General features: G+C 44.8%; 1 protein-coding gene and 2 long non-coding RNA genes across 3 annotated transcripts in view; 1 reads left to right on the top strand and 2 right to left on the bottom strand.

The window, feature by feature from the left end:
• LOC142578490 (glyoxylate reductase/hydroxypyruvate reductase-like) overlaps nt 1-9470 on the top strand; it is a 132050-nt gene extending 122580 nt beyond the window's left edge. Inside the window, exon 10 of the mRNA XM_075687889.1 lies at nt 9403-9470. Within this exon, the coding sequence (XP_075544004.1) occupies nt 9403-9455 (53 nt within the window). The 3' untranslated portion in view covers nt 9456-9470. The remainder of the gene's footprint in view (nt 1-9402) is intronic.
• LOC142578531 (uncharacterized) overlaps nt 1-25327 on the bottom strand; it is a 76704-nt gene that overhangs the window by 31434 nt on the left and 19943 nt on the right. The window lies entirely within an intron of this gene.
• On the bottom strand, nt 1643-22035 carry LOC142578538 (uncharacterized). Its single transcript, XR_012827216.1, has 3 exons — nt 21701-22035; nt 19124-19239; nt 1643-1995 (listed from the first exon to the last, which is right to left on the bottom strand). It is a non-coding gene; the product is annotated as an uncharacterized LOC142578538 (long non-coding RNA).

Raw genomic sequence — 25327 nt, 5'->3', positions numbered from 1 at the left:
GTTGAGTAGCCTTTACGGAATCCTGCCTGGTCCTTTGGTTGACAGAAATCTAAAGTGTTCCTGATTCTATTTGCGATTACCTTAGTAAATACTTTGTAGGCAACTGACAGTAAGCTGATCGGTCTATAATTTTTCAAGTCTTTGGCGTCCCCTTTCTTATGGATTAGGATGATGTTAGCGTTCTTCCAAGATTCCGGTACGCTCGAGGTCATGCGGCATTGCGTATACAGGGTGGCCAGTTTCTCTAGAACAATCTGTCCACCATCCTTCAACAAATCTGCTGTTACCTGATCCTCCCCAGCTGCCTTCCCCCTTTGCATAGCTCCCAAGGCTTTCTTTACTTCTTCCGGCGTTACCTGTGGGATTTCGAATTCCTCTCTTCCATTATCGTCGTGGGTGCCACTGGTACTGTATAATCTCTATAGAACTCCTCAGCCACTTGAACTATCTCATCCATATTAGTAATGATATTGCCGGCTTTGTCTCTTAACGCATACATCTGATTCTTGCCAATTCCTAGTTTCTTCTTCACTGCTTTTAGGCTTCCTCCATTCCTGAGAGCATGTTCAATTCTATCCATATTATACTTCCTTATGTCAGCTGTCTTACGCTTGTTGATTAACTTGGAAAGTTCTGCCAGTTCTATTCTAGCTGTAGGGTTAGAGGCTTTCATACATTGACGTTTCTTGATGAGATCTTTCGTCTCCTGTGATAGCTTACTGGTATCCTGTCTAAGGGAGTTACCACCGACTTCTATTGCACACTCCTTAATGATGCCCACAACATTGTCGCTCATTGCTTCAACACTAAGATCCTCTTCCTGAGTTAAAGCCGAATACCTGTTCTGTAGCTTGATCTGGAATTCCTCTATTTTCCCTCTTACCGTTAACTCATTGATCGGCTTCTTATGCACCAGTCTCTTCCGTTCCCTCCTCAGGTCTAGGCTAATTCGAGTTCTTACCATCCTGTGGTCACTGCAGAGCACCTTGCTGAGCACGTCCACATCTTGTATGATGCCAGGGTTAGCGCAGAGTATGAAGTCTATTTCATTTCTAGTCTCGCCGTTCGGGCTCTTCAACGCCCACTTTCGGCTATCTCGCTTGCGGAAGAAGGTATTCATTATTCGCATATTATTCTGTTCCGCAAACTCTACTAATAACTCTCCCCTGCAATTCCTAGTGCCTATGCCATATTCCCCCACTGCCTTGTCTACAGCCTGCTTCTTGCCTACCTTGACATTGAAGTCGCCCATCAGTATAGTGTATGTTGTTTTCACTCTACCCATCGCCGATTCCACCTCTTTATAGAAGCTTTCGACTTCCTGGTCATCATGACTGGACGTAGGGGTGTAGATCTGTACAACCTTCATTTTGTATCTCTTATTAAGTTTCACAACAAGATCTGCCACCCTATCGTTAATGCTATAGAATTCCTGTACGTTACCAGCTATATTCTTATTAATAAGGAATCCGACCCCTAGTTCTCGTCTCTCCGCTAAGCCCCTGTAGCACAGGACGTGCCCGATTTTTAGCACTGTACATACTTCTTTTGGCCTCCCAACTTCACTGAGTCCTATTATATCCCATTTACTGCCCTCTAATTCCTCCAATAGCACTTCTAGACTCGCCTCACTGGATAACGTTCTAACGTTAAATGTTGCCAGGTTCATATTCGAACGGCGGCCTGTCCGGAGCCAGGGATTCTTAGCACCCTAAGCGGTGAACAGACAACGCGTGCTACTCTGGCGCCATCTTGTAGCCATCGTCGCCGCAAAGCCCGTCTGGCGCGGCTCTAAGCTTTTCTTCTTGCGCTTTCGCCATATCCTCCTATTCCACCTATTCCGCTTTCCTCCTCGCGCTCTCTTGCTATCGCCATCTTTCATCCACGCTCTGCGTTCGCTCTTTCATCCTTCGCTGGGTTCGTTCGCTCGGTTACAAGGACGTCAAGGGACGACGCCGACGCTCGCCACAGGAACAGGCGCCTAAGAGCTGCGTTCTAAAAGACAGAAAAGACAAATGGCGGGAGGGTGGATTTGAACCGGGGCTTAATAGGCTGCGCCCCTTACATTCCAAAACATGAATTTCATTAGCGAAGCGTGTAATGCATACTGCTGCTAATAATCATAACGGTGGCTAGGTCCCAACATGAAAGCATCGGCTAGTTCGTTATTCATGTTCAGGTGGGAGCGGCGATAAAGACACGAACAAAGGTGAGGGCACATGGAACAGCGCAATGTGTCATTTTCTATGTGGCCTGCCCTTTGGCCGTGTCTTTAGCGCTGTTCACACCTGACTAGGTCCCAACCGATGTGTGGCGTGTATACATTCATTCGAGTTATTCTGTATATTATAGTATATAATACTCGAATATGCGGGGTGTTTAAGTTTATCGTTAGCAGAATTTTTAAATATCACCCATGACAAGTAGTACAATTCTTCTTCTTGAGCTAGATTACTATCAGAGGCAGACATTTGCGCAAAAAATGAAATTTGACTAATTAACAAATATTTGCTAATAAACTTTTAAGCTAATCATTTTACTCCATATATTGTAATTTACGAATTGTAGCCGGCGACTTACAAAGTCATATCCACTCGGAACGAATTCGGAAGATGACACCAGTTTCGAGATATGCGTTCCCAAAGTTTAAAAATTAAATTATGGGGTTTTACGTGCCAAGACAACTTTCTGATTATGAGGCACGCCGAAGTGGGGGACTCCGGAAATTTAGACCACCTGGGGTTCTTTAATGTGCACCTGAGTCTAACTGCATGGGTGTTTTCGCCCCCATCGAAATGCGGCTGCCGTGGCCGGGATTCGATCCCACGACCTCGTGATTAGCAGCCCAACACCATAGCCACTAAGCAACCACGGCGGATTCCCAAAGTTTGCAACGGAATGCATTGGTATTCCAGTAACATTTGAATTTCAATGCATAAAAAGGCGTTTTGGTAGAGAAGTAGGGGGAACAACAGTGTATATTTTGCGGCATTTTCACTGCGCTGATCTCCAAACTGGTGCTTGTTTCAGAATTCACAGGCTTCAACTAGTGTATTGCAATATGTGCGCGAATGAAATTAGTTGAAAAGTTAATTAGTGAACTTTGGTTAATTAGTCATTTATGCATATTTATTTTTAGTGTAAGTAACACGTATAGATAATCAAGTGTTCTAGTTCAATAAGTAGGATGGTGTTAAATGACACAGGAGCTTTTAAAAATTCTAATAAAGTTAATATAAAACACCGGATATATACGGTCTCAGTTCCGCCTGGAGTGTAGTTCTATGCAGCGGGCGAACCGCATCTATGTGGATTATCCGTATTTCGGTGCACTCTCAAGGCGAATGGGAAACACGTTGACCGACACACTCCGCAAAGAACGTTTTGTCAGTGGTCTTGCAACACGGTAGTGTATGTCGCCGCTGAAAACTCGCTATTTGAGGAAATTGGTGGCCGCGTCCTAGGAGAAATAATTCGCCTTCGTCATGGTCTGCATCATCATCATCATCACCATCAAGTCCATCTGCAGTTATCCTTCCTGCGTCAGCCGACTTTGTCCTGCGCGTCCTAATATCATAATCTCATCGCTCCATCTAATCCTTCTATCATCCTTGACGGTGCTTTTCTTCCCTTGACACCCTGTGATATCCTGTTTCGATATACAGATTTGGTTTCGAATGGTTATGACCGCTAGCACCATTTCGTGCCCAATGCTGTAACTGTACTCTGCCGTGTTTCCTTTCCCCTCACTGGAATAAACTCATTCTTTGTATGGTCCCCGACTTGAGCAGTCCGGCTCCTTTTTCTCGGCGCTTCGCACCCCGGCCGCTAGGCCTCACGCCGTAGGTCCCGCGTCCGGCCGCCCCGTCGAAGTCTACTGCAAACTGGCGACGAATATCAACGCTCCCATACCATTTTGCTGCCGCGGACGCCGGTTCCTGCCCGCAAGCTGCTAGCGTTCCACTTCTGCAACGTCCAGCTGCGCAGCGCGTTGTACCTGTGCCACGTCCGGCTGTACTGCTCGTTCCGTCGCCATTCGCATACTACAATCTGGCGAGGAGGTAAACCGTTCATTCTGCTTGCTGCTTGCCTCTGCCATTATACTACTGCTCCTACACGGCTTCCGGCATGCCAAGAAGCTACAACTACTTCTACTTCTGATCCGTCAACATCAACTCCCGCATCTTTGTTCTCGGTGCCCAGCATGGCGTTCGCACCCGCCATGGCGCCTAGCATTACCGGGTACTCCTTCGGTACCGTGGTTGACTTGAAAACGTTCTTTTTGCACGTTTCTCCAGGCGACCGTATGCGAGGCACTACAAGACGAGAGGAAGAAGGCCATTTTACTCAGTAATTTAGGCTTTGAGGGGCACTGTCTTTACTAAGACGTGACATCGCAAATGGACCTGACAGCTGCAACATTCGAAGATATTCTTCGCATCTTCGACCAACATTATAAAGAAAGCACAAATCCCCTGGTACATCGTATTATCTTCAGGGACAGAAAAAAACGACCTGGGGAAACCTTCCAGGACTTCGACACCGCATTACAAAGGTTAGCGCCTGCTTGTGCGTTCAGCGCTTGGCACGACGAGTCCCTTCGTGACCTAATCTTGCAAGGCGTCGCATCAGCAAGAATACGAGAAAGGTTGTTCTACGAAGGACCTTCCCGCACGCTCAAGAAGGCCGAGGAAATCGGCCGAAGCGGGGAGCAAGTTCACAAGGAGCGCAAATTTTTCAGCGGTTCGCCTGTTCATCGGGTCTTGACGCAACACCAAGATGGCGTCGACAACCATCACCTCCCTCGCCCGGTTGCGCAAGATGGCGGTCCTTGCCACCCTTTTCCCTCCACCCGGCGGGTTCAAGATGGCGCCCAACGGCATCGCGGAAAGTCGCGACCTGGTGAGGCCGGCCAACATGGCGCCGGGCCCGAACTCCGCGAAGGCAGTCGAGACATCGCAGTCCATTGCGCACCGATGTGGTTTACCTCACCTCACCACATCGCATCCGATCCAGGCTGTCCGGCCATGCACGTTACCTGCCGTGCGTGCGGAAAAATGGGACATTACGCTACTGTTTGCCGTTCGAGGAACCGAACGCATCGACAGTCCCCTGCTCGAGCTCAGCTTGTTTCCTCTACCGCTGAGACAGAATCAGCCACTTCAGTGTCGTCTGTGCTTACAGTTTAACCACCGAATTCCCGTCCGGCAGTAATTTACGCCGAAGTCCTCATTGCGAATACTCCACCCAAAATGCTCGTGGATACAGGAATTACAGTGTCGCTGATGAACAGCTCCACGTACGAAGAACATTTCAAGGGTTTTCCCTTGTTGCATTAAAGTCTTCGACTCAAGAATTATTCGCAGCAAGAAATATTGCATTCAGGACATTTTTCCGTGGTCGTCAAGTACCGCAATAAGGTTGCAGTAGTGACATTTTACGTCACGAGCCAAGGCACTTCTCTTCTGGGCCTAGACGCCATTCAAGCTCTGGGAATTGACATTCAAGGATCTTCTCATAAGTATGCATGGATGGATGTTATGAGAGTCCGCTTTGGAACGGGGCGGTGGATTGCGCCACCAAGGTCTTGCTATTATACATGCTAATGTCCTACCTAGATTAAAAAAGAAAAAAGAAGAAAAGAAGAAACCCACGATGAATTCTCATAACCAAATTTTCTGATCCCCTAATGTGGACATTGTTTTTCTACGTCTCCGTTTTTTGTCGTTTCCCTACTTCCACCAATCTTCCAATCGCCTCTTACTAATCTCTATTGCGGAGATATTTACGTTCCCCCTGCTGTCGCTGAACCCAAGGGCTTCAAGGAGGCCGGTGGTGCCTCAATCGACCGCTGGGGAGATATTTTCACATTCTAATAAAACATTCTCCATCGTTTCTCTAGCTTTACCGCAGCAAGAACAGGCCTCTTCTTCTTTGTTATATCTCGCTTTATAGGTACGTGTTCTAAGGTATCGTGATCTCGCTTCGAAAAGTAATGAGCTTCCCTTTGAGTTATCATAAATTGTTTCTTTCCTGATTTCGTTTTTCCCTCTTAAGTAGTTACTCATGACAGATTTCTTTTCCATTGCTGCCACCCATGAGATTATTTCAGCCTCTCTGACTTTACGCTTGACGTTCTTTCTTGCTGTGTTGCTCACCCTACAGGCCGCATACTTGCTTGCAAGCTTCTTTCCACTACCGAGGGCTGACGAACTGTTTCATCGACTCGCTGATGCTACTGTCGTCAGAAAGTTGGACTTAAGAGTCCGCTTATTATCAGGTTTTATTGTCTGAGAAACGCCGTGAGCTTACTACATTCATCACTCACGACGGTCTCTTTCGCTTCAAGCATGTGTGTTTCGGATTGGCATCTGCACCTTCCGCTTTTCAGCAGATAATGTCATCTGTTTTAGAAAACTGTCCAGGTACATTGTGCTACCTTGATTATGTTCTTGTGTGGGGTCACACTCAACGTGACCACGACAGAAACTTGCAAACTGTCCTGTCCAGAATAAGTAATGCAGGCATGCAGCTTAATCACAACTGCGTATTCAGTGTCCTGGAATTAACTTTCCTAAAACATAAAATTTCTGCAAACGGCATTTCGCCGATGGATAACAAAATTCAGGCACTTGTGGACGCACTACAGCCTAATGACTAAAACGGCTTTACATTCATTTCTCGGCATCACGGGACATTATGAAAAATTTATCCCGCAGTATGCCGACTTGAGGGAACCGCTAAGGAAACTTCTAAGGCAAGGACAAGCCTTTTTCTGGGATTAGGATACTGAGTACAGCATTCATTCGATTAAAGAAGTACTTGCATCAGGTTCGGTGGTATACATGTTTCAACCGCACATTGCTATTGTTGTAATGGCTGATGCTTCAGACGTTCGTTTTGGAGCCGTCCTTCAGCAAAAATGCGGAAATGAGCTCTTTACAGTGCCTTTTCCATCTCGAGCGTTAACTTCCGCAGAGCGACGGTACTCCGTGGGCGAACGAGAAACATTGGCATGTCTTTTTGCTTGTGAGCATTGGTATGTTTACTTGTGGAGTAGACAGTTCACACTACCAACGAATCACCAAGCTCTAGTTAGATTACTGTCTTCAACGGGTTCTGGACAGCGTGCATTAAGGATTTTAAGGTTGAGTGCAAGATTACTTCATTATAATTTCTCCATTGATACCAAAACGTCATAGCGGAGGCACTGTCGCGCCTACCTGTTCCTCCCGAATCTGAACCAGCACTAGATGAGGAAATAGTGTATTTGGTTTCAGCATACATTACAAAGGAAGAGTTCCAAGCAGCAACACAGGCTGATCCAGTTTACCAAGCATTAAAAGAGAAAATAGTCAAAGGGTGGAGAAATTCTACAGATCTTCCGCCAGAATTAGAGGCATATGCTTCCGTACAGTCTGAATTATCCTACGTGGATAATTTGCTTCTTCGAGGAGAACGCATCGTTCCTCCTGCGCCCTTGCGTCAGAAACTCATATCTATTGCTCATGAGAGTCATTTAGGCATCACTAAAACAAAGCTCAGATTGAGAGGCATCTACTGGTGGCCTCACATGGATAGAGAAGATGAGGAACTTGTAAGAAACTGCTTTGTTTGTTCCGGTGGAGCTGTAGTTACACCAACGATGGGAATAACCCAGCGCTTCAAGACTTGCCAGATTACTACGTCTACAGCTGCAGAGCTCGCGGCTCTCCGCGATACGCTTCATGTGATAAATGCTGAAAGTCTTCGAAAATGGGCAGTATTCTGCGATTCAAGGCCGGCCTTGCAATGTATGCAGGCGTTTTTCCGACATGGAACTCGCGATAAGATCACGTGCGAAATCGTGGAACTTGTCCATCACTTGAGAAAAAAAGGCCATGATATCGCCTTTCAATGAATACCAGGTCATTGCGGTATCATTGGAAATGATGACCCAGATAAGGCAGATCGGACGTCAAACAGAGAATACCGCTGCGTCTCCATTCCTCTCTCAAGGACCGACGTTGCGACACAAGTTCGCATTCTAGCACGCAAACTCTCCTTAGCAGAGTGGAATACCGCACATAAAAGGCGCAAAAGACTGCGCAGACTAAATCCTTCACTGTAACTCAGACCTCCGGCCGGACTGCACCGACGCGAAGCGTCTCTTCTGGGTCGGTTGTTCACGAATGTTTACTCAGCACTAATTGGAATAGCTTATAGTTCTGCATGTGATGTTTGCGGATGCGAGGAGAACAGTGACCACTTATTGTGCCACTGTCCTATATTTCAAGCACAAAGACAATCTTTGTCCAACAAATTGAGCAAATCAGATGATAGTCCTCTGAGTGAACAGACAGTACTATAGTACAGCCTCCACCGATAATCGGCTCAGAAGGCAGTGAAGGTACTTTTGTGCGTTTTCAGCACGTCTGCATGAGCCGCTTTGACTCAATGACTGTCTGTGCACTTCGCCATACCCTCTCTCTGTCTCCCTTCTCCCTTCCCCCAGCGTAGGGTAGCCAACCAGACTCTTAAGTGGTTAACGTCCCTGCCTTCTTTATATCCCTCTTTCTCTCTCTCTCTTGATCGTGCTCCACAGTATGTATGTTTTGTTTTAGTCATTGTTGACTATCATTCCAAGTGGCCCGAAGTTGGTTTTATGCGTTCAGTCACATCCGAAGACATTATGCAGTCTTATTTCCATATTCAATGGAGAAGGATTTCCTGATGCCATAGTGTCCGACAATGAACCAGAGTTTGTTTCTGTAGAATTTCAGGACTTCCTGAAGGAAAGAGGCATTAAGCATTTTTTGTCTTCTCTGTACTACCTACAGGCAAATGGCCAGGTAGAAAGATTCAACCGTGTCATCAAAGAACAATGAGACCTCAAATTTGCCGTCTTAGAATACTTGGCAATTTACAGGTTCACTCCACATATGACTACCGGTGTGTGTACAGCTATGCTGCTCCATAGTCGTCAGCTGAAGACTCGAAGTTGCAAGCATGCCTCTAATTCACCCAGAATTTGCTTCTCCTAACTTGCGCCAGGAAGTGCAAAGTCGGGTACTTCAACAACAGGAAAATACCAAGAAGTATGTAGATAGTCGTCGCGCAACAAAACTCCCTCAGTTTCAAACAGGAGATCTTGTCCGAGTACGTATCTCACGAAAGTCTGGTCCTAAATACTCCGGTACACTCAATATTTATCGTAAAGCAGGTCGAAATACTTTCCAGCTTGAAAATGGCAAGCGTTAGAATGCTTGTAAACTGGTGGTGTACCCACTACGACAGGATTCTCTTGAAAGGTCCGATGAAAAGAGTCATTTCAATGACTACTCAGGCTTTGGTGATAGTTTCTCACCTTTTCTTCCAGTTCCTACTGGTACCGGTTTTCCTGATGTATGCACTTCTTTACAGCCTCCTGTTTCACCCCTGAGACCGGGTTCATCACATGCAGAAGAATCTCCTGAGCATCCGTCCGACACTCCATCCCAAGATAGGGCTCCTGAAGGAACTCAGGACACCGACACACATTCGAGTTCATTTACGAGTAATAATTCCTCTGGTCGTGCTTCACAACCAGAATCAGTTCTCCGTAGGTCTACACGTCATAGACAACCCCCGGTAAGGTCTAAGGATTATGTTTCGAAGTAGCTTTACTGTCCTGGTTTATTTGCTACAGATGTTTCAACCCTCCCATGCAAATTCGGCTCTTACGCCAAAAATGTCTTTCCTTACATATTTTTAGGTAAATAGTATACAAGTACGTAGTATCCTTTAAAGCGGGGATTTCTGGCAACATAAACGTGCGCTACGTGCATCCTGAAATCCATGACGGCCACAGAGATGTCTCGACTCGGGCTTAGTGCCAATGAGCCACCCATCCGGTTGTACAAGGTGGTACATGGATGTTTGCATTGTGTACGTGTTTCTTTCTCGTATTCAGTGAGTTCTTATCTTGTAGGACATGTATTTCCAAGTACGCATCCCTTCGTTGTCCTCCCAAGATGGGTACATTTGCCAATTTCTGTGCAATTGTGTTCATGAACTTGTATTCATTTTCAATGACTTTATATTGTATGCTTCCTTTCTTTAAAGAAATTGGGAAAACAAATATGTATGCTTAGAAAAAGAAGTCTGTGCTAGGTAGACGTACCTGAATTTTCTACTGTATAAAGATGTCATCCACCAAACACTTGTGTTATGGTGCTTAATTTGATATATATGTACAACTCATTTCAAGTAAAATAACACATGACATTAGTGAGTCAAATTTCCAGTGCATTTATTTTCCTTTTCGCCAACGCCAACTAAAATGTGTAAATGATCCTTCAGTCCAGAGGTTATACTATTTGCGAACCCTATTCATTCTATAACTGCTTTGCTTACAATTTTGTGTTCTTCTGTAAGTAACTTGTGCGTCTTTCATGGCTCTTGCTTTTCTTGAGCGAGGAGAGCGAGGGGCGCATTTTCTTTTAAGGGAGAGGCGATGTGATAACCTGTTTCGATATCCTGTTTCGGTTTCGAATGGTTAAGGTCGCTAGTGCCATTCCGCGCCCAATGTTGTAAGTGTACCGTGCCGTGTTGCCTTTCCCCTCAGTGAAATAAACTCATTCTTTGTCTGGTCCTCGACTTGAACAGTCCGGCTCTTCTTTTGCGGTGCTTCGCGCCCTGGCTGTTAGGCCTCACGCCGTAGGTTCCGCGTCCGGCCGCCCCGTCGAAGTCTACTACACACCCCTTCTTTTAATGCACTTCACGCACTTTCCGTGGGCTATGCTTGTATCTCTGCATCTAAATAGGATTCTTAGCTGGGTTTGTTGGTTTACGTACATTATGACGAAACAGCGCAGACGACGGGCAGTGTGAAAAAAATTACAGGGTGTCTTAAGATCTCTCTTAAGAGGTGAACGGCGAAAGCCTACTCTTCCTCCTCTCATCATTCACTCTCTTCTTTCTTTTTGTCATTACTGCTCACTACTAACCATTTCATTCATTTAATTTTCATTTATCGATACTGTGAATCCCATCAGGGATTGTAACAGGAAGGGCTGTATGTGATACATAGGAACATGGTATTAGATGTTACATACTAAAACTTATACAATAAAAAATTTAGGCATATAACAATTTGATAACGTGATTATACAAAAGAATAACAAGAACGAAGAGGATATGACAACAATAATTACAGTTGCATAAACCAGTTACAGGGTCAGTATTGAGGTAATAACAGTCACGCAACAATCAAGGTTACAATAAAGCCAGCAAGAAAGGAAATTTGTTGCATCATTGCCGTAATTGCCCTAATTATACTCAAGCACAAACACCGTTAAAATAACAAGGCAACGAACTACGTAAATAATGAGAAGAATTATTGCTGCAATTCGTATAGTTGAACAGCAATCAGGGTACCAAACGTATCTAAGGATGAGCTGTCAATGATACCTGTGTTAAGATTATTCCATTCGCGTGTCGCCCTCGGAAAAAAAAAGTATTGCCATTTGTCATAGTCATTTGTAATCAATTGTGTTCATGACAAGCCATCGTTAGACCTGTTGGTCATATCATAGTCATTAGTAGTCAGTACAAGTCATTTAAGTCATTATTAGTCATTACTGGTCATTACTGAGAATTTTTGTCATTTCTAATCAGTTGTAGTCGTTACAAGTTGTCGTTAGATATATTGGTTATTTCATAGTCATTACTAGGTATACAAGTCATTTTATCATTATTAGTCATTACTGCTCACCAGTAAGCATTTTTAGTCATTTGTAATCGTGGTCATTACAAGCCTTCATTAGACTTATTGGTCCTTTCGTAGTCATTAGTAGTCATTTTAGTCACTACTGCTAATTACATGACATTTCCAGTAATTTCTAATCAATCGCGGTTATTACAAGCCGTCATATACATATTAGTCATTTCGGAGTCATTAGCAGTAATTATTAGTCATTACTAGTCTTTATGGACATCTACCAATCTCTATTATAATGTTATAATTCACTGACTGTCACTGTCAATCATTTTTCATTCTTTCATCTCTCTTTAATCTGTCTTCATATGGCGTGATGACGCTTCGGCGGACACTCTGGTGGTCAGATCTGATGACACAAACGATGAGCCTAGAAAGGCTTTCGCCTTAAAACGCACAACACAATGCGCTGACAGGACAATCTTTCTTCATTCAAAAGCGTCAAATGGCTCGTTGAGCGAGAAATCCGGCGTCTGTCGCCTGTAGCAGCGAAACAGCAGGTAAATTTCCATTGTCTGCGACGCCACGTCACAAGCGCGCCTCGACTGAGCAGAGTGGGCGAAAGGGAACACCTTCAGCCGCGATAGCGCGCCAGGTGATGCGCGAGGGGAGAGTGAATCGCCGCGACACCACGTGAACCTCGTTCTACCTCTCCACTCTGTCTGTTCTGTCTGTACCACTCTGTCTGTGCTAGTCTTCAATGAACTTCTTTGATGCCAACTTGGGTAACTACATGTGTGCCACTGGGAATGTGCCGCTTTATAGTGACAAAAGAAGGCCCCTTAAATTTCTGCGATGTTGAGGGGAATCGAACCCACATCATAAGGGCTCTTAAAGGATAATAACACGACGCAATTAGCAGGCTGCGCCGCAACTGCTTTTTTAATTACATGGGAGCAGACTATTCAACAAAATCAGAAAAACGAAGGGCTATACAAATTTAGGTGACTGAAAACACATTCTGAAGTCAGACAAACACGTGCAAGCGTCCAATAAAGGCATCCAGTCCGGCGCTGTTTCTTGTGCAGCATACACACTACGAACGTAGGCAACAGATTCCTGCAAAAAATGACGGAGGGCTTCGCGGTGGTTCAGCGTGCCTTTCACATTCTACTGCGCCAAAGGCTATGTAGGTCAAGTACCATGAACGTGTCATATGATGGGTTACAGGGATCTTTAAAAGGTAGGAAACGAATTGTGTATGGTGTGATATCTGAATGCTCTTTAACTGTTCACTGGGAAATGTCCCAGAAGAACACGACATCCTTAGAATCTACAAAACAGTAATAAATCGTTTAAGCGTGTGGACAAAAGCGGCAGTTATTCGATCAGGGCAAGAAACAGCCCCTTTTTTCTAGCCAGGTTTTGACAGGAAGGGTTGCCGAATGTAACTTGAAGAAAAAAAGTTTTGATCCCTGGATGAATGATCATTCGACAGGCGCGCTTAAGTACGTCTAGATAATGACATTCAAAATAAGGCGCACGATAGTGGGGAACAGCAAACAATGTATCCATGAGCGCAGCGAAAATTTCTTTGCAGGAGGCAGGGAAAATATAATCCATACTAAAGCGAGCCTTAAGAAAGTGAAATCCTTCGACAGCCTTCTTCCAGAAGCCCCAGGGAGCCTGTGGTGCACCTCTGACAGATGACCGCACAACTATTTCTTTACATCACTAAAGAAGAATAACCGAAAGACAAGTTGGCTAACGCAAAGGTTAACTAGGCCAAGACCCCCACCCACAAGAGGGAAAAAGAAGCTTATCACATCGCATGGCCTCAATACGTGAGTTCCATACGTATATAGGTCGCAAACAAACGATGGAAAGCTTGAAACCTAAGCCCCGAGCAGTGTAATACCTGCAGGACATAAGCTGAGAAGCTAGGAACACATTGCAAGATTCAGCTCGATGAAATATGGACAACTGCCGTCCCTGCCAGTTGTTAACCTTACGTTGTACTTCTGCAACTTCCGCTGACCAATGTGGATTACTATTGCGATATTGAGAGAGAGGTACACCTAAGTACTTAAAGGTTTGCCTCCACTGAATATACTTGCGAAGTGGGTTGGCATCGTACACCATATGCCAAACAAAAATCCAAAACTCTTCTCAAAGTTTACTGCTTCACCAGGAGCCGAGAAAAACTGTGGCGTTATGACAAGGGCATTCTCTGGACTTGTCAGCACAAAAGAAGGCTATGTTATCTGCATAGGCAAGTACGCGGATCTCATTGGAGAACAATTTGAAGCTGCGAAAAGCATGATCCTTCAGAATTCGTGCGCAAAGCGATTCTAAGTACAAAGTGAGTAATATAGGGGATAAGCGACAACCTTGCCTTACAGATGCGCTCAGGTAGATAGATTTGGATAGACAATCATTAACTATTAGCCTTGTTGTGCCATTACCATAAGCGATAGCGATGCCTTTAGAAAGAAGAGACCCAATGTTTATGTACTTTAACACACGAAACAAAAAGTAGTGATTAACTTTATGAAATGCTTTTGCCAAATCAACCTGAACTATTGCGACATGACCTGCACCTTCTGCTACGCACGCTAACACAGAACGCGCAACGTGGATGTTTGTCTGGATTGATCTTCCTCTAATTGCATACGTTTGATGGTCCCCCACCACTAATTGAATTACGTCTTGAAGGCGACTAGCAAATATCTCCGCAAATATTTTATGATCCACGTGGAAAAGTGACATGGGGCAATATCCTCCGACTTTCTGCAATTGGGTTTCATCACTGCTTTTTGAGATAAGTACTGTGTGCCCTTGATAGAGCGTGGCGGCTAGGTATCCAATCCGGTAAGTTTCTTCGTACAATTTAAGCAAAAAGGGAGCTAATATTGTACAATAGCACTGATAAAATTCCGCGCTCAAGCCATCAGGCCCATGAGTTTTGCCTTTAGCTAGCGAAGCAATGGTTGTTTCAACTTCTGTGATGCTTAAGTGTCTTATCAACATCATCACATTGTTCTTGAGTGAGCTGTGGCAGCAACGATACAAATTTTTCCATTACAGCTTCACTATTTATAACCTTATGACACTAAAAAACATTTTCATAATGATTCGTGAACGCTTTCGTTATTCTAGCCTGGTCATTAACAATCGCTCCGGCATACTCGATCTCGAACACTTGCTTCGGCAGAGCATGCAGACGTTCACCACCAAGCGAACGACTAAAGGGCTGTTGCTCCAGATACTGACGAGTACACGCTCGGAGTAGTGCACCTCTGTATCTCTCATTGTCCATTGTCTGCACATGTGCCTTAATGTTGTAAATGTCTTCAATGTACTTGTAAGGATGCAGGCATTCAAGTTCGTGTAGCTGGTCTAGCAACTTGCACAACTCTTTATATTTTTCTTTTTTTCTAAAGACAATATCGAAGATTTTTCATTGGCTATCAGTTTAACTTCTTGCTTGACTATCTTCCACTGCGTAAAGAGAGATAAAGAACTGCGACTTGATACTTCAATAAGAATTTCCGGGACGCGCTTTAGAAAAGGCTTATGGGAGAGTAACATAAATAGTTTTCCATAAATCCCAGCTAATCCGCGAAATTTTAAATTGCTGGTTGCCAAAACAAATCGACGCCAAGCAATGATCACTGAAGAACACAGGGTGCACATTGTAGCCGTACAGACTAGGCTGGATAGCTAATGATACACAAACGCGATCAAGCCTTGCATGAGTTGTACCTTGAAAGTGTGTGTAGCGAAATGGAAGTTTTTCGTGTTCCCCTATATCAACAAGCTGGTAGTCACATATCATGGCATTCAAAACATCAATACTGGTATCGTGGCGCTACCTTGTAGACGACCGATCCTGTGCACTACACACACAATTAAAGTCACCTAAGGCAACCAATACATAGTCAGTGCGTAAGTGCTAGGTCAATGAGGGAAAGTAGTCCTCCCTGTCACGTGCTCTATACTTGGCGTGTACACGCAAAGATACCTCCAAACGTGACTTTCAATATTGACACCACACGATACAAGGCACCCTCCCTTATCAGTGCACAGTTCCAACACATTGCACTGCCGTGTTTTTTCTCACAAATAGCATAAATCTTGCAGAGACACCAATCGCGTGACTGACACATCTTCATACTCCGAAAGAAATTGAGCTACGGCAGCCGCTGTGTCGACATCGGATTCAATTTTTTGTTTCCTGAATTGAAATAATATCTAACGCTCAGCTGCGCAACAAATGCAACAACTGGCCCTGCCGCCGCTTACTATGTAAGCCACGGTGTTCAGTGTTCCAAACGTTAAGGGAAGGGCGCCGGCCATTATTTCACTACTTAGGTGCAGCGCCTACACGTAGCGCTGCTACCTTTGTTTTGCTTGTCCCGCCCCTTTGAGGAGTCGCAGCTGCAGGAACTACTTGAACTACAGCGGCACTTGCACTCACAGGGGGCTCCATGAAGGGGTTTCTTCACCTTCGCCGCGACGACCCTGGGCTTTTTCCGAGAGTTCTCCAAATCATCCACCGGCGCTGGACGCTTCTTGGACGCCTCAGCCACTTCAGTATCCTCGGCAGGTTGAAGCTGGTACCGAAAAGGTGGTGATTCGGCCCACGTGGCACAAAGGTCCTTTTCACAGTTGGTCCACTGTATGTTCTTCAATAGCCTTTGCTGTAGCTTTTCCGCAGCTGGCGATACTTGCACTTCCTCAGCCAGGCGGTCTGCAGCAGGCGCTTCGCCAGAAGCATCTACTACTTCACTTACATCCAGGAGGTGGTTAACGATGGTGTCATCGTCCACTCGTCGACTAGCTACCACGAAGCTTGTCAGCATACATGCCAACGCATGCCTCTGCCTGATGACCGTAACGGCGGCACTTCGCGCATCGTGGTGTTTTACACTGTCTTATGTGCCCTACCCTGTTGCATCGAAGACACAACGGAGGTCGTCCGGAAATCAAAATTAGGCATTGACGTCCGAAGATTATCAGAAGGTGAGGAAGGGAACTGGTAGAGACGCCTTCTTTGAGCGTAATCTCTACATCGTGATTTATCATCTGCCAACTCTTCATGCCTTCACAATGCCACATTTCTCTGCTTATGTACTGCACCGTGCCATACGGTTCCAATGCCTCAACAATACGTTTCTGTTCCAGGTGAGGAGGAAGTCAAAGAAGCTTCATTTTATGTCCCGGCTTTCTGGATCGATGACAAGGCACTTCAGACCGAAATCAGCGCAGATCATAGCACGTGGCTACGTGTTCGGCTAGCCGAGCCAAACTGCGACCAGGAGGTGCTGCTGTCGGCTGTTGCGGCGGCACTGCAGCATCACGGGATATTGGAGGCATCCATAAAAGGGGACGTCAGCTACGGATTATTTCACTTGGCAATGGCGACGACGACACTTCCATATCGCCTAATCCTTGTTGCCCTTTTGCTGCAGGTTAGCGTTTGAACAAAATTGTACTTTTTCTTTTAATCTTTTTTCTTGCTTAGGCATCGTCGCTGCCAAGTTGTGAAGTTGTAATTTTTTGTAACAGAAGTACAAAGATGTGTCGTTGTTTGAATCATAACAAAAGAAGCTTTAAAGCTTAAGGAAGAACTACGTGCGGAATACAAGCAAGAGCTTGTAAAGTATAAAGACATGCTAGAACGCGACCTTCGTACTGAAATTCGAGAGCTGCGAACTGAGCAGCGGAATATGGCTAGCAGCATTGAATTTGTTCATCAAATATTTGAGGAACTGAAGCAAAAGTTAAGCGCTGCAGTCTTGGCAAATGCCGAACAAGAAAAGCAAAATGAGTTACTTCGAACGAAGTGTACAGCCTTGGAGGCTAGAAGTGCTGATTTGGAAAGGAGACTTGTACTTGCTGAGCAGTACTCGCGAAATGTCAACCTAGAAATTCAGGCTATTGCTAGACAAGAAAATGAAAGTGTACCACATATCCTTTCAATGATTAGAATTCCCATTGATGAGTCAAAGAAACAGGCATAGAATGATGTCATCGGGTGCCTACGCGAAATCCTGACCGATCAAACATAATTGTACAATTCAAATCAAGAGCGAAGCGCGACGCAACTGAGGAAAGGAAGACTTGACTAACAAAGACATAGGAATGGATCTTTCGGTACCAATTTACATCAATGGGCACATTTGCCCGACACAGAAAAGATTGCTTGGCATGGCAATAAAAAAGAAAGATGAGCACAAATGGGAAGTCTGTCTGGACAGCGAATGGTAAAATTTTCGCAAGGCACAGTGAACTTTCCACTGTCATTCAACTTTACCATGAAAGTTCTCTTTTAAAGATAAATTAAAGTTCGTGAAGGCTCACTGGCAGTCCAACAAATTATTAGACTGCAATACCACGAGTTCATATTACCTACCTTCGTTAGACTTCAAGAGAAGTCGTTTTCAACGGTGTTGCCCCTAAATGCTCGTTCTGCAGAGGATAAGCGTGACGTCATAGACTACTTGCTAAACGATTTTCAAGTTTCAAGTCATCATGATGACTGAGACTTGGCATGACGGTGCAAATTGCCGGCTAAATTTTGCTGGATATGATACGCTTTTCGCCATTCAAATAGGCGTGGTGGTGGCGTTAAGCAATGGAAGTGTAACCTAGTATCAGATTGCTGTATCACATGTAATGATCATGAAGTTTTGACGCTCAGACATAATTCAGACATAACATTTGTTGTGTATCGGCCCCCAGGTGGCAATATCTTGAGGTTTCTAAACTTTTTTGACCAATTCTTGTATAATGTATCGTCTAATAATTTTACACTCGCGTGTGGTGAAGATTTTACTATCAATATCATGAATAACAATGTCATCACCACCGACTTTAGAAACATACTCAACTGTGCTGGATTTATGAATTATTTCCACAGCTACAAGTGTTACATCTTCTGTCTTGTGCCTTGATCTACTGATAACAAACATCGAAGCCAGTGTATTTCAGTGTGGAACAATAACATCAGATGTAAGTGATCATTGTCCAGTATTTATGTGTTATTCCCACAAGATAGAAGCTAAGGATACTTCTCGATAACCATACATGATTCAATCTATATTAAACGAAGGTATAGTATCTTTTAAGGACATTAACAAGTATGACTGGTCTCTTTAACATAACTAATGCGAATGAAGTGTATAAACATTTATTGCTATATTTGTACACCAGACATTTTCCGTTCAAGCAAGTGAAATTATCAAAAAGAATACGTAAACCATGGGTCACACTGTCTCTCGCTATTATGATACGGTTCAAGAATAAACTTTATAACATATTCCTGAACGAGTTCAAGAGTACCGACTGATCTGACAGAGTTTTAAAAAATTCGGAACAAGTTGAATCGGAAACTCAAGCAAGCTAAGACAGCTTATTACGCGAAAAGTGCAAGTCAGTCACCTGACGTGGTATGGCGGTTAATTAACGATGTTCTTGGTCGTGGAAAGCGGGACGTCACACCGGCAAAAATCTCCGTTGACACTCTTGAACTTTCCGGTAAAGAGCTTGCAGATCACCTGAACAATGATTTTGTTAATAGTGGCATATCAGGAAGCACATCTTCATTGGCAGACTCAGCCATAAATACTACAAAAAATAAGTACCCTGATAGCATTTTTCTCGCACCAACAGATGCACAGGAAATTTACAGGACATTTATGAACCTAAAAGAACAGTAAGGCGCTAGACATTGACAACATTCAAATAAGACTGATAGAATATGTATTAGAATTTATCACTCCAGCCTTGAGTCACATATTTAATTTGATAATTGAGTCGGGAGGGTTTCCAGAAGATAGAAAAAAAAAATAGGCTAACCGCGTTGTTCAAGGGTGGAGACAGTAACCAGGTGCCTAATTATACACCTATATCTATTATTCCTGTACTTTCAAAAGGATTGAAAAAATTATCTATTCCCGCATATCTAATTTTTTTTTACTCCAGAAGCATAATAACCGATTATCAATTTGGTCTTCTAAAAGGAAGGTCAACGGAGACAGCCTTATTAACACTTAAAGAAATTATTCTTCAGAATATTGAAGAAAACATTTTCACGTTAGGTGGTTTTTGTTGTTTTTCTTATTGCATTAATAGTAACATTTCACTACCTAAATTACATTTGTACGAGATTCGCGGTACGGCGCTTGCCTTGATAAAGATCATATTTACAGAACAGCAATGCGTTCAATTAGGTAATCAAAAGTCATCGACATTGTCAATATTGACCATAGTGTGAGCTTTGTTATATATGCAGATGATACAAGCGTGCTTTTCTCAGGGTCCGTTGTAAATGAATAAATTTTTTGGTGCAGTAAATTATTAGACAAGCTCTTCCTCTGGTCTACCGAAAAAATAATAAAAATGAATCTATTGAAGATAAAGGTGATCGTATTCTGAGCAAAAAAAAAAAAATTCCAGTCAACACAATCTTTAGTTTATGCCGGCGAAGATATTCTTTTCGTCGATGTCCATAAAATTTTAGGTGACACATTTTCTTCAAACCTCAGCTGGAACCATCACATCGTTAATATTTGTAAAAAAGCATCTAGTATAGTTAGTGTAATAGCTCGTTGTCCATGTATCTTACCCACGAAGGTGAAACTACAAATATAGCACGCCCTTCTTTTGTCTTACATAAACTACTGCAGTTTGGTGTGGGCTACCACGACAAAAGCGAACATATTAAAACTTCAAATGTTACAGAAGAAAGTCATAAGGCATGTAGCTAATCTAGATTACCTCTAGTCAACGCAACTTACGTGTCGGGATTATACTATTATTAAAGTAGAAAGCATGTATCTTTCACGCATTCTGCGATCCTGCTACTTGTGTTCCGATTCTTTTAAACAATTTATTAAAAATACTGCACGTCTAACTACCAAAGATTTTACCTTACGAACAAAAATCACTGATATCTGGCTTGTTCAATGATTTCGCAATAATTCCAAATTCCAAATGCTGCAATACAATTTGCCAGTGATTCTCAATAAATACAGCCATGTAAGCAACTGCTCGAGGTTCTTTACAAAAAAGAACTGCGGTTCTTTTTTGTAAATATGAAATAATTCTGCTGTCATGAGACATTAAAAAATTTATCGTTATCTTCTTTCTGCTTGTACCTCTCTGACTTTATTTTACTTTGTATAACAGAAAACACATCGCAAGAAAATCGACGTTGTGTATTATTTCTGTGATATTTCGTTCTTTTCAATCATGGTTATATTTATGGTTGTATCTGACCTTTTACTATATTTTCTGGTGCCTATGCTTTTTTTCCCAAAGATATGTAATTGCATTTGGCGTACTGACATAACTAGTTTTTTCATTTATTTCGTGTATTCGCATTAGGAAATGGTAACAAAACATTTCGTTACTTTATTTTATGATATTGACACGTGTACTTGTCTATCTTTATCGGGCGACTACGTTTCACCGTCCAACAAATGTTATCGCAGTGCGCAGGACGCGCCCGCATGTATCGGAAGCTTCCGGAATGTTATCGATGGTTCCATTCTCAGTATGTCACCGAACCATGTGTAATCTGATTGCATGTATGCGCAACGCGAATAGTGTACAACTTTGTGGAAGACACGCGGGTCCCAGCGATTACTTTGGGACATTCGACGACTGATGTATAAAAGCCGACGCGCTTGACCCGCTGATGAAATTTTCGACGATCACTGACTGTGTTCGCCGCTATATCGTTGTGTTTTAAGTGTATCCTGTTTTTGTGGGCACAGGTTCGCCAAATAAAGTTTAGTTTTGTCTTTCACAGTATTGCTATTGTGTTCTTTAACATCACTACCACGTGACAATATTATGTATTATACTCTTTAGTTATTCTTGTTGTATTTCCAACTGCCTTGTAAAGGGTTCATTGGCCTAGTCAAGCTATCCATAGCAGCTTTTAGCCAATGAGCCTCTCCAGAATATCTTATTTCTGGGAAATAAACTGATTTAATTTGACTAGGAGCTCACCTTTATCGACGAGCTTGGAAAGGCTGCTGGCGCAGGTGACGAGCCATAAATGGCTTATCTAATACTGGTGTGCGCCGAGAATGTCCTTGGTATCCAGCACCGAGCGCAGGACATCACAAAAATCCGGGGCGCGGTATGACCTACCAGCGAAGTCCACGTGTAGGCACACGGAGTCGAGAACGGTGTTTCCCGATGGCATACGAGGAAGGACAATCTTGTAATTACCGGTAACGGTAGACGTTGCAAGAGATCCTCGGCCTAGGGCCGATGCGCTGTTTCCAGCAGGGCAGATTCTGAACACAGCCGTTCGAAGCGGCTTCATTCCCAGTGCAGTTGCGGCGCAACTGCTCTGGGTATTGTTTAGAACGGCCCGCTGACGTGCAAGTTTTGCCAACCAGTTGCTACCGCGGGCGTCAACTTTTCCTGGAGCGTCGCCGCACACCTCTAGCCACGGCGCGACTAAGTCGACTGTGTGTCGAGAACAATACGCGCGTCCTCAACTCTCCCTCGCTGGAGCCGAGTTCGACGAAGCAGGCTTTGTGCCTGCACTCGCCACCGCTGTCCTGATCTGCCGTGAGCGGGGAAGTGCCGCGGGAACGTCGACGGAGACTCCTTCCCACGCACCGTTCTTGAAGTAAGGCCCGATGTCTGCGAAGACAGTCGGACGGCGGCGGGCTCCGTGAACCTGTGCGTGCGTGCGTGCGTGTGTGTGTGTGTGCGTGCGTGTGTGCGTGTGTGCGTGTGTGCGTGTGTGTGTGTGTGTGTGTGTGTGTGTGTGTGTGTGTGTGTGTGTGTGTGTGTGTGTGTGTGTGTGTGTGTGTGTGTGTGTGTGTGTGTGTGTGTGTGTGTGTGTGTGTGTGTGTGTGTGTGTGTAAGCCCTCGCGCAAAGAGGCGGCCGTTTCCGTCCCCTGGGTATCGGGGGAGGACCGAGTGTTTATAAACCGCTGTTGTGCGGATGCTCAGGACACTCTCTCAAGCAGTCATGTTAGACTGATACACTCTCTCAAGCAGTCATGTTAAACTGATGTACTTTTTGATGTAGATACTGTAAATAAACCCATATTCCTCGTTCTCGATGAGAAGCAGTCCTTCCCTTCATCAACGTCCTCAGCGTGGATAAGTTGGACGACGGCATGGGCCAGCTACCTTCTAATTCATGCCGGACTTTAATCTTGACAACGGGTTACGAGCGATGGGATTGAGCCCCCAATCCTAAGAGTACGTGCTGCCTTTCAATGGACGCCTTTCAAGCCAACGCTTTAGCGATGTTGCGCCATGAATGCACTGCGTATATGTGCCGCTCTTCATTGAACCTCTCGCCAACTTGGAACACTGAGTATGTACCACTGAGCGTACGGCAAGCGAGGGAACAATACTCAGTGTTCGCAGGCACCGGTGCGCCACGCTTCTCGTCTGGAAGGCCACGCGCGGACTTCTGGGCAGTGCCACTAGATGGCGCAGCGTGTCCAGAAATAAGCGTAAGAGAGGATCAGCGTTCGCACGCACCGGCGTCCCATGCATTTCGGAGGCCACGCGCAGACTTACCGGCATCAGTGCTAGATGGCGCCGAGTGTTCTTAGGGAAGTGCGAAAGAGGAGGCCAAATGCAGCACACGCCTCATACATAATTAGTTTCTACGATGGAAATAGGTTGTGTCGCTATATTGATTCAATGCTAATCTCATTGTTGTTGACAGTCATCGTGAGATGGGTTCACATTTATTATTTATTCTCTTTTTTCTCTTTTTTTGCATTTTCCCCTCTTCTTCTTTCTCCTTTTATTCCCTTTGCCCCTTTCCCCAGCACAGGGTAGCCAGCCGGTACTTACACTGGCTAACCTCCCTGTCTTTCCTCTCCTTTGTCTCCTCCTTCTCCTCCTGAACTAGAATATTAGCTACAATAGAAATGGGATATGAGAAAAGTCCGCACATTATTTTTGCAGCAGTCCACTACCGGGGTTGAGCGCTGGAAAAAACGAGGAAACACGAAGTCACATTGGACGCACAGGCACTATTAACGACAGTGCTCTTTAATTCCCCCCTTCGCCGAGCCCAACAAAACTGCCTTCAGTGGACGACGTCACAGATCGCGTGAACCATTTTACAATGAAAAGCCAAAAAAAAAGGGAGAAAAGAGCAGAGCACCCAAAGAACTCAGAAAAGGCAAACTGTCATGGTATGCGCAGGAAATTCAATCCTGTGTCAGCCAAGGCTATGGGAAGTCTTATGATACATGAGACACCGAAATAGTGAATTTGCTCGTCTTCAATTATTAGGTGAGTGACTTCACATTTATTTCTGCCTACGATAATTATTTAATCGAAAAGGGGTTCGCACCCACAATGCTGGCAATGTAGCGCAAGAAAACCATCAGGTGGCGTTTTATTAGTCTTATTGCTATACTCTATTCGCCATTCTTTTTCTTTCTTTCTTTTTTTTCTTTCTTAAAGACCGTGCCCTGCAAACGGCGGTGGCAATGAAGGCGACTGCTTGGCTAGGGACTCGGAAAACATAAAGGGCCCGCTGAACGAGAACTTTACAGTCGACAAGGGTGGTGACGGATCCTTCTTATTTTAACGCGAGAGCGTTAAGGAGCTCGTGTCGCAGAAAAGCCGGTGTCGTCGGCGTCGGCGTCCGCGGCGTTGGCCGTGAGCGATAAATCATGGCAGGCACTTCATAAATAAAAAGCAACTTCCAAGATGGGCTGGGTGGGAATCGAACCAGGGTCTCCGGAGTGTGAGACGGAGACGCTACCACTCAGCCAAGAGTTCGATGCTTGAAATCGGTACAAACGCGCTTTTAGTGAACGCGGTGTTGCCTTAAAAACGTGCGGTAGAATGTTATACTGCGGTGTATATCGGTAATTATGAGCACGTAACTTACAGAAGTCGCATTTACACGAATAGCGAAGTACGTTTCCGCTACATTTCCTCTGCGCTTACCGCACACGCAGAGCCATCTTGCGGCAAACACAGAAGACCCCTCCTCTCAATGTACGGCGCTGCCCCGACAGGTGGCGCGCCATGCGCGCATTGGGGCTGTGCTGTGCGCGGACCGGTGCCAGGCGCGTTGCGGCCCCGACTCCCTCCCCCCTGGCGACGCTTCGCCGTGCTACCACGCGGGTTGCAGAATCAAGCGCCGTTCCTTTCTTTAGATTACTATCTGTCTATCTCTCTGCCCGTGCCGATCACGACGTTTGGCTGGCGTAGATCGTTTCCCCCTCCGAGACACCGAGTTCTTTGGTTCGTTCCGTTTGCTCAGGCGCACGTTTCGTTGCCGCGCAGAACGCTGCGTTGCTCGACGCTCTCCGTGTGATAGGTGGGCGCAAAGTCCGATGCGGGGCGCCTCGTAAGTGATCCCTGCGCCGTAGCGCTTTGTCTTACACCCCTTGGCGGGTCGATGGGAACGCTGTCGCGTTCCACTCTTGAAGGCGAAGCTTAAGCGTCCTCCAATTTTTTTTTTTTTTTGGGGGGGGGGCTTGATGGCAAACTCATTCACATGATTTGTGACGTCGTCCACTGAAGGTAGTTTTGTTCAACTCGGCGAAGTTACTAAAGATCATTGTTGTTAGTAGCGCCTGTGCGTCCATTGGGGCCTTCTTTTGTCCTCGTGTTTCCCTGGTCTCAAGC

This window comes from Dermacentor variabilis, chromosome 1 (genome assembly GCF_050947875.1).
Source record: "Dermacentor variabilis isolate Ectoservices chromosome 1, ASM5094787v1, whole genome shotgun sequence".
Taxonomy (NCBI): Eukaryota; Metazoa; Arthropoda; class Arachnida; order Ixodida; family Ixodidae; genus Dermacentor; species Dermacentor variabilis.
This window is presented reverse-complemented; position numbering and strand designations above follow the sequence as displayed.